The sequence below is a fragment of the Colias eurytheme genome, chromosome 5, assembly GCF_061535395.1.
Source record: "Colias eurytheme isolate Ceu_HAF_F1 chromosome 5, ilColEury1 Martin Lab GWU primary, whole genome shotgun sequence".
NCBI lineage: Eukaryota > Metazoa > Arthropoda > Insecta > Lepidoptera > Pieridae > Colias > Colias eurytheme.
The window spans coordinates 9494345-9508417 of NC_142984.1; the positions used below are offsets into that span (position 1 = coordinate 9494345).

The window sequence follows — 14073 nt, forward strand, 5'->3', positions numbered from 1 at the left end:
CTACATTGTCGGAATATCGGTACATGACCAGCCAATATGCACTGGAGCTATCGTTACTATGTACACTGTTATTACTTCCGCAAACCCCTTGGACAAATATTTGAAAAGTGAAGGAAAAATGAAAATTCACACCGTAGGCTATAAACATGATCATTCAATTCCTCAACGCGTATACGCAATTTACGGAGACCAAGCGTATAGGAAGGAGCAGTGGGTGCAGATTGGCTACAATCAAACGCATACCACTGTACACGACCTCGTACTCATAAGACTGAAAAAACCTATATACGCGTCTAAAAATTCTAGAGGGCCCAGATACGCAAATTTGCCGTTCCGAAACTCTATATTTAACGCGCCGTTGCAAGCCACGGGGTGGGCGGTGGCCGGTTTTGGTTATGTCGATAAAGAGCACGTTAAAAATAATTCACGTTTAGAAGTAACAACACTGTCAGGCAGTTTGGTCGACTGCGATGAATGGATGCCCCGTGAATGGGGCCATTTTATATGTGTAACTGACGACGATGATTTGCGCCGTATTCCCTCTGGCGGTCCTCTTATATTAGATAAAAAACCACCAATTATATACGGCATCGCCAGCTTTTCTTTGAAGAAAGGAAACGAGACTATCCTTGTTTTTACCAACTTGAAAAAATATCGGAATGGATTAACGGGATATACGCCTAATAGTACAAAATTGTGACTAATGATGATAAAATTATGTTTACTGCCGTGTTATTTATGTATGTATCTACCTACTTACTATAATCCTATGAAATAAATAAAAATTACAATGAAAATACGCAAATTTTGTTCATGATAGTCCGAAAGACCTATTCATGCATTGAATAACATTTTCTTAGGTATTATTACTTTTAATTAATTAATTATTATTATTTTTTTATTAATTTAATACAGTGATAATAAAAGTGCATATGAATAGAGGACTTAGGACAATGTACAATTTATTTCTTTTCCTATTCCAATTAGGTATACCTACTGGTACCTACTGGTAAACGAACCAAATATACATATTAATTTGTATGATGTATCAATGTGATGTATTAATTTAAAAGTAACTTTATTAAAAACTAGAGGTCCGCCCCGGCTTCACCCGTGGTACATATTATTTCGAAATAAAAGGTAGCCTATGTCCTTTCTCGGGTATCAAAATATCTCCATACCAAATTTCATGCAAATTGGTTCAGTAGTTTAGGCGTGATTGAGTATTTGAGTAACAGACAGACAGACAGAGTTACTTTTGCATTTATAATATTAGTATGGATTGCAACCCCCTTACTTGCTAGAAAAATACTGACAACTGGCATTCCCGTTTTCTTTAAAAAGGAATTAATCCCTTTCGTCGTCACCTAACGCTTAATGAGCGCACGGAAATATCATTATATTTCCGCTAATTTCAGGTGAGTCGATTAAAATTATCAATTTAACATTATAGTATTATCTGTATAATGAGTCATGTGGTGTACTTAAATGTTACAACAGTGGTTCTGCTATCAGTTGGTTCACAAACGTTACACAGAATGGCAGGTGAGTCTGATGAATTATATTGATAACGTATCATACTAGAACTTACCATACACTCAAAGCAATGGCCTGATTTTTATTGCCTTAGAGTTTTGTGACAGATCTTCTTTAGATAAAAGTATTTAAAAAGTAAATTATGTTTTAACCTTGGGTTCCTTTTTGTGTTTTGATGCGAGTTTTTGGTTGTACCTAATAAACAGTAAATTGTAAGATAGTGTAGGTATATTTTTTATCAGATTTTCAAAGAACTTTTAAGTAATAGGTATATTATAAAAATAACATAGTTATTTCATGCGATGCGCGCATGAAAATCTTGTTTTCAGTAAAGCCTTACGTCAATATGTCAATATTCTCTGTAGGTACCTATTTATTGTGCAATTTATACACAGGTATTATTGTTTACGTGGTACATAGCATTATACATCCTATTTTAATGAAACATTGTTTAAATTCCTGTAAATGTTCATGAACACTGGCGAGGACAAAATGCTCACGCGCAAATATCGATCTTTTTGTTTCTAGAACTTCTCACAACAAAGCCTTAGGTAGAGTCCTCTTTAAATAATTTAACTAGTATTGTTAAATATTGGATTTATAGTAAAACCTTTAAATCATTTCAAAACAGTGATTGTAATAACGATGTAAATAGAACGTTTGAAATCTAAGATTTCTTCGCATTTATTTTATTTATTGCCGTGAAATATTGGATAATGCAACGATTACAATACATACCTACCTACTATTATTCTTGAAAGTCGAGTCCTAATTTCATAAAAGGTAAATTTGATAAATCCTATCTACCTCTAATGCACTGTAGATAACTATAGATATTTATGATATATATTTCAAGGAAAAGATTATTCCTTCATGAAAAATTACAAGAATTGTCTTTTTTATCAATTTGGAATTTATCGGTTTCATGTTAAAAATAACAATCAATTAAATAGATAAGGTTTATCAAGGAGCGGTCATTGTTCTTATCTTTTATCGTCTAAAAAAGATTATGTTTGTTTAGAATACGTGGAAAATAAAAAGGATATTTATATTCTGAGTAATTGATGATAAATAGCGTCTCAAACCAAAATTAGTAATGAAATCTATACTTATAAATAATAAAAAAAAACTAATTTTGTAATAAGCATTCAAAATCCTTCTCAAATATATAGTCGGTAACCAAATATTTTTGATACAGACAGATATCACGGCTATGGGCGCCCCCCTCACGGTTACCCCCCCGGACCTCCCGGGTCGGGCCACCCTTTCCCTCCTTACCCCCAAGGTCCCAACGTAGTGTTTTACCCAGTGCACCCCGCATATTTCTACCCCCCTTACGCTCCCCCTCCACAAGTGGCTGACCCAGGAATCGAAGTGGCAATCGTTGATGACGGTCCTACCATGCCCGGAGAAACCGTTGAATTGCCCTACAGTAAGTTTAAACTACCAACTGTGAACGTGATAACTAAATAGCCAATAGGATCGTTTCAATTTTTCCCGATAAATTTCAAGCGATCCTATTGGTCGATGGGTTAGCTATCCCTGTTTATCACGTTTCACGATTGGTAGAAAAAGGATGGTTTAGCATTGGCAAACAATCGTCCCTCTTTTGTGTTCGATATAATTACAATTTCGGGATGTTTGATGATTAAAAAAATCAGGTCAAGAGCTTTAAAGTTGTACGATTGTTGGTATATGTTGCAAAATAAAGAGATGACACTAATATATTTTGCGATCAGACAATAATAGTATTTTAATTTATAATTAAGTGACTGGTTAAATTTGTGGTCAATTCAAAATTTAACTGTAAATTGACTAATTAAACTAGTATTTTCGCATTAATGGACATAAGATAAATTCATTTCAAAATATATTGGCATCACGATTCATATCATCATTCTTCTATTTATTCAAATTATTAAATAATTAAGCAATTTCTCAAATAAGAATCTGCAAGTGTTATCTCTTTTAGCTTTTAGTATTTGTCAGCCAATGTTGGGCCAATCCTCTCTATGGTTCCCATCCTTTATCCTGCCCAGGTCTTGTTATATTGCTCTTATGTGAATTTAAAACGAAAATTGTTAAAAAATATACAATTAAATGATGTCACCATACAGAGTTTTGGCCATTGCTTTTTGTTGTTTTGCAATACGTCCGAATATTTTGCGATAATGATATCTATATGAAATATTTGATAAATATTTATCTACGTGTTTTTACGAAATGATAGTGATTTTTGCTAAATCCTGCCTTTCGATTTAAATCACAAAGAATTTTGAAGCAAAAAATGCGTAATGATTGATTCATTTTAAAATGAGTCAAGCAATTCGGAATAATCACAATATGAAATGCCTTAATTTAATAACTATATTCATTATCAGCTATTAATTGTACCACTGTAATAATTAATAGTTGGTTATTCCAATTTCTCTGAGCCGTCTTTAATTTTCATAGTTTAGAACCAAATCCAAAAAAAGTGAAATTGGAAATGAATATCCAATTTGATATTCAAGTTTGGCATCCAAGATAATAAACTTATTACCATCGTTCACACCATACCTATCTAAATCTTCCAGGTACATACCGTTGGGTCCCAGCATGTTTGAGCCAGAGGAGCATCCCCATGGGAGCTCTAAGAGTCGGTAATGACGCTGATGGGGAACCGATCTACGCTGGCAGAGCGCACCACAGTGGAGACCTGCTGCCCGCGAAGGTGATCCCTGCTAAGAACGTGGCCTATGTCTGCTATGGAGGAGAGGAGGTCCTTGTAGACCAGTTTGAGGTAAGCTTCGGGCACAACACATACAAATGTACCATCTCAAATAGAGAGATAGGAAATATGTTATAACATAATATTATTTATTATCTACTTATATAAGTAAATAGTTAATTGTTTTGATTAATTATAGTTGATACGTACCGAGCCCATTACAGTAATTGTTTTAAAACTAATTTAACACTAAAAATCTGATAATAATATTTCTTTATTATGACATTTGTTTTCATTAGGATTAGCTACAAGAAAATTATGTGTACACCTCTCTCGGATCTTAATGATTTTGAGTTGCTTTAAAAACAAATTTATTTAAAATCATCTTCATGCTAAAAATAGGAAAATGTTCGTATCTTTTAGATGTGTTTTATACCTAAGCCATGTTAATTTTAATGAGTTTTCGTTTAACAAGGTCTTTACGCTAATAGATTCAACAATTGATCGTTTTAAATGAATACATAGTAAAAGAATAGGTTTAAAAAAACATATAGATACCTATGTATTATTACCATGTCTTAAAGAATCTGCAAGAACAGGAACCATACCTTCTGTTAGCCCACGTGTCCAAAAATCATATTCCGAAGCAACCGATTACCGATAGATCGCAGATAAGCAACAGGGCCGCCATGTGTACATATTATACGCTTTATTGTAGGTATTGCTTTAATCTTGGTGTGGTACATAAAACTGTTAAATATCTGACTAGCAGACTCTCTGAACAAAATATTCTAAATCATACAATTTACTTCCTATCTATACTTTTTTTTTAATTCACAACAGAGCAGGCATTTGACCGCGATCCCGCCTGGTGGTATGCGTGGATGCGGTCGATCGCAGATGATGCCTGTCCTGAAAGAGCCTATTCACTCTGGTTTAAAACAGTTCCAAATTAAAGCTCTGAGGGAACACCGAAGGCGGGATCACTCCTTCGCAGTTTGAATACTTATTACTCAACAAACTCAAAATTTCAGGTGTTAGTACCAGCGATGTTCTCCTGGCAGTTCGCGACAGGAGGCAGCGTCCCCCCCGGTGCTGTGGAAGCCGGAGTCACTGCTGACGGCGAGAAACTGTACTATGGCAGAGTGACACATGACGGTTGTACTACACCTGGCAAGGTAAGGCATTGGAATTGTTTAAATACTTTGTGGAATTTTGAGGAAAATGTAAATGATAAACGGTGATAGAAAGATGGTAATGTAAAATGTAGAGTCAGAATTTTTCTCTAGTTTACGATACTGATCATACGTATAATTTTGTCTCGTAAATCAATTGAAAAATTAAAAGACAAGAGAGCAATTAATTAGCCTTTACTGCATTTTAACAATTATAGCGTTAATTTAATCTATATAATATACGAACTAAGGAAAAACATGTTACAAAAAACGCCAGTTTTGTGATCGAAACAAGATCGATATCTTTTCACGTCTTTAGATAACGACATCGATCTTAACAATATTAATTATATCACAATCCTAACGAATTATTTATTTATTTATTTAATCCTAACCAATGTGTTTAATTTCAGATCCAAGAAAGCCACGGCGTATGCTACTATCCCTTCGACGGCGAAGAAAGAAGCTCAGCTGAATATGAGGTTCTTGTTCTCATGTAAATTTAGTTCTAAAGTCACGGTTAACTGTCCCTATTTGCCATTAAGTACAAGGTATTACATAATTTATAAACGACTTATTTATTTGAACAGCCAGTAATGCTTCACAGTATCTGTCAGTCATTGTAGCTGTTAAAATTGTTGCTCTTTGTATGAAAATATACGTTTTATTTATATAATATGTGTTTTATTACCTTTATCCCTATAATTATTCGTGGAGGAAAACTGTTTCTGGAAATGAAAATACGCGTCATAACGTCATTTTGAATTTAACTAGGTACGTACCTACACATATTAATAATTTTTCAAAGAACTGTGTATGTGTTGAATAAGGACAAAGAAAACATTGTTTGTGTACCTCCAGTTAGAGAAGCCGAGCACACAGCAAAATAATTGAAATGAAAATAACCTAATATTGACATAATGATTATAACTCTACCATTATTTACCAAGACCGATTCAACTAGGTACATGGTAACTTTTGAAGTCATTGAACTTTCGAGAATAATTTTTTTTTACAATTAAGACCTTTTACCTCCCTTTTGTGAACTTGTGATGGATAAATTGTAGTCTTTCTCGCAAAAAACTACTGAACGGGTGATATACCTACACATAGGTAAGTACCTATAATATACACAGTATAAATTATAATCTGAATCTAGAAATGGGCTATAAAGATTTTCGTAAATTTTATCGATCTATGTAGGATTCATTTTATTAAAATGCCAAAAAGTCGCGGCCAAAGCAGTGGCGTAGCTACCCTGAGCCCTGGTACTATGTTGGATGGGGGAGTTTGCTAGTCATGGTGTCTATTTTGTTCTTGCACTAGGCTTATTGGTTACCTAGCTACGCCTCTGGATCAAAGCTCCGTCATAGAGGTATTGTCTCACAGTGTAGGTATGTGTACCTACACAACACACACATATTGTGTCAATTGAGTGCAAAAAAAGTTTTGCTGCCTTTTCGTGAAGAATAGATCGAATCTTTAGAAAAGTTATTTGCAAAACTATAAAAGATATTTTTAAAATAGATCTAGAAAATGTGACATCATGATGCGTTTTTTTATTTGGCCCTAAAAGTCAATCTCCAAATAAAATACATACTACTTAATGTTAATGTTCCAGTTAAACTTGGTGTCAATGAAAAGCATATGAGTACAAAATAATTATTTTAACAATACAATCGAACTTTCCGTTTAGAAGTTGCAGTGATATTGATGTCTAATAAAAGTTTATTTTACTCATAATATTTTCATTTAACCAACACCATAATATTATGTAGTGAGTGGAGTCGCAAGCAGAATCTAGTTTTAAATAGATTCTCTGGAGTCTGGACTGTTACTGGTTTAACTTATGTACCTTATACACACCTAGCAAATCGATTGGCAAAGTATAGTATCGTCGTATATTAAAATTTATGTAGGCGTTGCTATTTTTAAATCACGATAAAAAATCAAGGCTTCCTCTTGCTCAGTATTCACTCAAACACAATAGTTGTTTTGGGTTGCACGTAGAGATTGCTGATTAAAACACATAAATAATATTAAGTAATATTTATCGCTAGTGTTTTTATTTATAACAATGATAAATGTGATTTTATTTGTGATGCTCGGTAAGTAGGATTGTGATTTATTTTATTAAATAATGCCGAATTTACTTGTATTTGTGATAAAAAGTAATTATGGGTTGGTTAAGAAGAAATATTTTTCTTTGAAATCGATATGATCATAAAAGAAAGTCACAAAATAATATCTTCTCATAATTTGAACGACTTTCGCTAAAGTATAGAGATAAATCACCAAAATAGAACTAAAATTTTATTAGGAGTCTTATATTTGTGTCCTTACTTATATAATAATCATCTTTATTTACATTTTTTTTTATTATAACTTCTTATAATAACATATCTTCTAATATAAGGAGTTTTTAGTATAAACAACTTACTATTTTATTGGTACACCTTATGCATTTTAATACATCTAAGGTTACACTTGCAATATCGCAAATGAAACATGATCCGGAATTAGTACAACTAATAACTTACAATCCATATAAAATTAAATACATTACTGGTTATGTAAATTTTCAATGAAAACAGTTCTATCCATTTACACATACGACTAATTTTATATTGCACTGTGCACATATGCATTATATATATTAACTAGAGATTATAAATACCTTAATATTAATTTTGGGTATTTGCGTAAAATGATTTCGTTAAACATATTATTGTAAGTAAAATATCCAATAATATGAATAGGATTATTTTATTCATTTCTTCTAAAGCTAACACAATCAAATTTAAAGCTTTCAAGTATTGTAATACCTATTCAATAAACGTTCTTCTTACATTTTATTTTTTCTTTTATTTAAAATAATTCATACTTATAAGATAAAAAATACACTGTCAACGTTCTCGTTTAACGTGAACGTCTTCTTTATTTATGAGCTAAATTGTTAAGAATAATATTCTTGATATTTTATTCTTTCTTACAAGCGAAGGCTTATGGGATCATCGTGACGTGTGTGAAAATTGTCCTGAATATTTATTTGTATTTGATTTTACGCGAGTTTAGAACATGTTTAAATTCCGCTAAAATCTTTAATTTCTAATAATATCCTTTTTCAGTGCTAGGCACAGCAAAAACGGATCTAGCTGGTGAATGCAACCTGGCAGGCTTCTATTTCGAGCTGGGTTGCACTCCGGTCCCTCCAGCTGACAACACCACGATCTGCCCTGAGGCTTTCACCTGTCCAGACCTGCATCCTGACCCTAGCATGTGCTATTATAGGTGAATAAAAATTTCGGCTACTTGCCTACTTATAATATATTCTAGATCAAAATATATAAATAAAATATAAAAGGCCAATTAATATTTAACCTATATAATTTAGTCCTTATCAGTTAATATAAATAGTTAATATAAAAGATATATAATATTGTGTATTACGAAAATAGTAAACGGATACTTTCCCGTTAACTTTTGACATTAACATATGACATGCACTTTTCCGGCTAATTTTTTGTGATTAAGTTGTGGTCAATTGCCTCCTGTTCATTTAGAATGGGATCCTAAGACATTGTCAAATTCTGAATTTAAATATCTCATAGGTATTTGGAGCTTTCAATTGGATCTACATCCTAGGCATATTGAATAATTCTGTTCTTCCGTGAAAGCAAAAAATAAATTCAATAAACAATAACAATTATAACATTATCCTTCAGCGACCATGTTTTAGCGGAAAAGATTTCAAACAAACCTTGTGATAATGACCTTTCAAGTCCGAGAAAAGATGCTTTATTTGACAAGGTATAAAATAAACAGTAATGCAAAAACGTGGGCTGTGGCCTTTTGTGCAATCATTCGGAAAGTCCGTTACCTTCGCGGTATAAATCTTTTTTGTGCATGATATTTATGGTCCAAGAGCCAGTGAACCCTGGGAGTAACGGTCTCCCTGTAAGGCTAGAAATTTGTATACTTACGATTTATGGCCTTCTAAGAGCAATAGCCATGACCTGGCAGGCGTCAGCCCTGCACGTCATCAGCCCCTTTATTTTTTAAACTGTTAAACAAATTGGTTTTCTAAACTTGTTTCTGTAAATTTGAAAATTTAATAGGATGAAGTTTATTTATTGTACATCTTAAAAAAAAATTGACAGGCGATTACAATAAGCAGAAGTATATGACAGATCAATTAGAAAACGCACAGTTGATGGGGTAAAATAAACTTTATCCTGTATACTCGAAATTTTTATATGTCTTCAAATATACGTCTCAGAGTAAGTATGTACAATGCCAGGCGGTTTTGAACAGCATAAGACCTTGACAGGCGAGGGGACAGTTGCTAAGGGCAGCGTGCAAATAAGAAATTTTACATGAACGCATACAGTAAATGCAATGTAATTTATTGTGTTTTATAATTCAAATCAAAAAAGCTTTTTAAATGTATTAAAATCACAATAAAATACATTATTTCATTTTTTTAATATTTTAACATGCATAGGTAGGTACCTACTTCAAATAACTTTCTTTATGATGATTATGATAAATAAATATGTGAGCAATCAATGTCTTCTTAAAGTACTACCTACACCACCTAATATTTATTTTATAATATTTTTGGAACGTAGTAAGTTCCATATCGCGCGTTGCGAAAGGGGGCTAGACATGGGCTAGACAGAAAAAATAAAGGCCAAAAGTTATAACGAAGCTTTTTTTTTTTTAAATCGTGGCCGCGTCGCCACGCTATGTGATGTTATATACATAGTCTATATTATAGTAGTGACACTACTAGCTACTAGTGTGTACGGTGTATCGCATCGGCCAGGTTTCCCGTACCGTGGCGGCTCATATTTGTAAGAAATCAATGTCAAGATCCTAATACCTACTTAGTATGTTATTTTTAGTTTTTACACGAGTCCTTAATTATATCTCAAGTTCATAATAACAATGCCAATTGCCATCGAATCAGATGGTCAAAGAAATATAATACAAAGAATATTATTTCAAATCTTAATAGTAAAGTACTAGATAATATAATAAAACTGAAGAATTTGCTTGTTTGTTTGTTATGTTGAACGCGCTAATATCAGGACCATCTAACAAATGAATATCATTCATTTGTTAGATGGTCTATTTATAGATCTTATAAGATAAGCGAAAACTTACAAAACAAAAATTATTTAATATTAAATTTGTACGTTTAAATATAAAATAAATCTTTACTAATATTATAAAGCTGAAGAGTTTGTTTGTTTATTTGAACGCGCTAATATCGGGAACTACTGATCCGATTTGAAAAATTCTTTCACTGTTAGATAGCCCATTTATCGAGGAAGGTGATAGGCTATGTATCATCACGCTACGATCAACAGGAGTGACAGACAGAATGCACTATATGCATTCACGCAAAACCTCCCACTCGCACGCCCTTAGCAACTGTCCCCTCGCCTGTCAAGGTCTTATGCTGTTCAAAACCGCCTGGCATTGTACATACTTACTCTGAGACGTTTATTTGAAGACATATAAAAATTTCGAGTATACAGGATAAAGTTTATTTTACCCCATCAACTGTGCGTTTTCTAATTGATCTGTCATATACTTCTGCTTATTGTAATCGCCTGTCAATTTTTTTTTAAGATGTACAATAAATAAACTTTATCCTATTAAATTTTCAAATTTACAGAAACAAGTTTAGAAAACCAATTTTTTTAACAGTTTAAAAAATAAAGGGGCTGATGACGTGCAGGGCTGACGCCTGCCAGGTCATGGCTATTGCTCTTAGAATTCCATAAATCGTAAGTATACAAATTTCTAGCCTTACAGGGAGACCGTTAGTCCCAGGGTTCACTGGCTCTCCAGCTATTATATATTCATTGATATCTAGTCTAAGAATAAGAAACTCTACTAGGTAAATATATACCACAGTAGATTACACATCACCTATGTTGAACATAATAGGTAATATATCGGCAGGAACATTTTTTGTGCATTTATAGGTTAAATACTTACATAAAAAAATTGTAGAAGATTCAATTAGAAAGAAGGATTAATCAATTTTCATACCTGCTTAACAATCTACTGAAAATTTTCATTAGGTAGAATTCCAGAAAATTAACATAAGAAACAATATAATTCCAGAGGTAAACCATACGCAGATCGCTCCACCATACCTCAGGTGGCCATCAACAACCCGTGCTCGCAAGCCTGCAGCTGCAGTACAACCGCCGGGCCGCAGTTCGATTGCGCGGCCGTCGACTGCGTGGAGATCTTCGACTCAGACAAAGAGCAGCAATGTATCAACACCTATGAGTTAGACTCGTGCTGTAGTACCGGCACCGTTTGCGGTGAGTCCGAATTAATTGCTCATGCAATACATGTACCAAATATAAAATACAATACGCAAGTATTGACCTTTTCGTAGCCAATTAAAATTGCGGAGTGGATAAACGATGTGGCTATATTCTATGTGATTATATTATTTCGGAATAGGTATGCTTTTAACATGAAAGACTTTCGTAATGGTGTGCAAATATTTCTATCGCTCCCGCAATCGTGACTACAGCCAACTAATTCTTGGTGACCCGCTCTCCTTTAATAAAGACAACTGTTATTTCTATTGATGTTATTTGTAAATTAACTCTTATTCCATTTGTGGTTAAAGTGAATGACCAATCACGTAAAAACTATTGGGTAGTCGATGAATGTAAATTTGAACATAATTTATCTACCATGTTTATACATCAGTCTCTATAATAATAGAGTCTGACCTACCTATATGATATACTCATATGAATATACTATTTTATTCTTACTTAACTGTTTCTTTATGACTAAGCGACTATTTTAGTGTGCACCATTACCATAATATTATTTGTATAATGTTATTAAATGATGCTACAATGAACAATAAAGACTACGTGAGTAGCATGGAAAAGCGAGGCATAAAGTTTGACGGAAATGTAGACGGCCCATTGTTTCACGGAATATTTATACAATCATTTCCTAGATTGTGGGGTTATTATAATTTTATGAATTGATAGTCAACCTTCTTAAACGAAATACTAATATTATATTATTCTGTGTCCGTTGTCCTATCTGTCTGTTTGTTGTTGTCTTTGCGAAGGCTGGCCTGAGCTTTTTTGGTCTTCTATCAAGTACCAGCAGATATCTAGCTAATGATATATAAATAAGAAAAAAGTAGATAAAGTTGTGTTATTTCGGAACATTATATCTAGTATTTTAATTACTTATAATTTATATCATGGCTTCTATGTAACAGGAAAAGATGAAATCGCCAAACTGAAGACGTGTGAAGTAGATGGTCAAACGTACATGGAGGGGCAAACTTTCGAACCAAAGAATACAAGAAAAACCTGCATATGTACCGCGCAATGGAACGGCACCACTGACAATCCGTCGTATTGTAGAGATATCAACTGTGGATTGGAAATACACTATCAAGATAAAATATTCGATAATTGCGCACCTGTGTTCGCTGGTAATATGAGGAGTTGTCCTATTGCTTTTCAATGTCGTAAGTATCTAGTGTTCTTAATTAACATAGTTTTACGTAGATCTTCCCAATTATATTTTCAACGAATATGTAGAATTTGGTAAAGTAATAGGTATGCATTTAAGATACAAAATGTTAAGATATATATGTATTTGATAGATTTATAGTTAAGACCGCTAGAGACTGAATTAATAACTTGCCATTTAAAATTATTTATTTATTTATACATCAATAAAATTATTTACAATCATACAAAATGGATTAACACGGTAGGTACATAAGGCCTTATCATTTACTAGCGATCTCTTCCAGACTGTCCAAGGCAAGAGATAAAGAAGAAAAGAAAATGTTACGCGGTTAATCTTAATATCTTAATACTATTATAAAGGCGAAAGTTTGTATGGATGTATGGATGTATGGATGTTTGTTACTCTTTCACGTAAAAACTACCTACTGAACCGATTACAATGAAATTTAGCACACATATAGAGGGTAACTTGGATTAACACATAGGATAGGTTTTATCCCGGAAATCCCACGGGAACAGGACATAACTAGCTACATTATTTCAACTAACTTAATATGAATATTTCCACTACACTCGACTTATCACAAAATGTCTCCTTACAGCATCCACATCATCAAAAGTGATACGTGGTCTCAACTTACGCAGCATCAGTCAACAATGTTCCTTCGGCAATGTGACCCTGTCTGTTGGAGATGAGGTCACCGTGGATGAAAAGTGTACTAAATGCTCTTGTGATGTACCGCCGTTTGTATCTTGTTCGAGGAAAACCTCTTGCTTTGTGTAATTTTATATTGTTCTTATAGATATTTATACTTTACCAACAATTGTTATTATGAAAAGAATTGTTTTCTCTTGAATTTATAGAAAACATTTTCGTTTGGCTGACCATACATACTTACTAGGTATGTGATTTATAGATTTTAATTTCACGGAACAAATTGAATGCATGTTAGTAATTCGATTCAGACTGTTTACTGATAGAAAAGTATGTAATAATAATGAAAGTTAGTTTGTTTTCCATACCTCGAAATTATAGTCCTACATCGGCCGCGGACTGCCCAGGACTGTATCTCTATAGTGCAGTCATGGGCAGGCTGCGGCTGGTGTC

The 14073-nt window shown here is 33.3% G+C and overlaps 2 protein-coding genes across 2 annotated transcripts; both read left to right on the forward strand.

Moving 5' to 3' along the window:
• Positions 1–1476: 1476 nt before the first annotated feature.
• LOC149908602 (pfs47 receptor-like) lies at positions 1477–6097 on the forward strand. The gene is made up of 5 exons (XM_090102321.1): positions 1477–1545; positions 2735–2968; positions 4113–4318; positions 5281–5424; positions 5835–6097. The coding sequence occupies exons 1-5, from the start codon at positions 1539–1541 to the stop codon at positions 5919–5921; spliced, it is 678 nt and encodes a 225-aa protein (XP_089958447.1). The 5' UTR covers positions 1477–1538; the 3' UTR covers positions 5922–6097.
• Positions 6098–7397: 1300 nt separating this feature from the next.
• LOC149908603 (uncharacterized) lies at positions 7398–13933 on the forward strand. Its single transcript, XM_090102070.1, has 5 exons — positions 7398–7529; positions 8550–8712; positions 11563–11768; positions 12704–12958; positions 13568–13933. The coding sequence occupies exons 1-5, from the start codon at positions 7499–7501 to the stop codon at positions 13747–13749; spliced, it is 837 nt and encodes a 278-aa protein (XP_089958196.1). The 5' UTR covers positions 7398–7498; the 3' UTR covers positions 13750–13933.
• Positions 13934–14073: the final 140 nt, after the last annotated feature.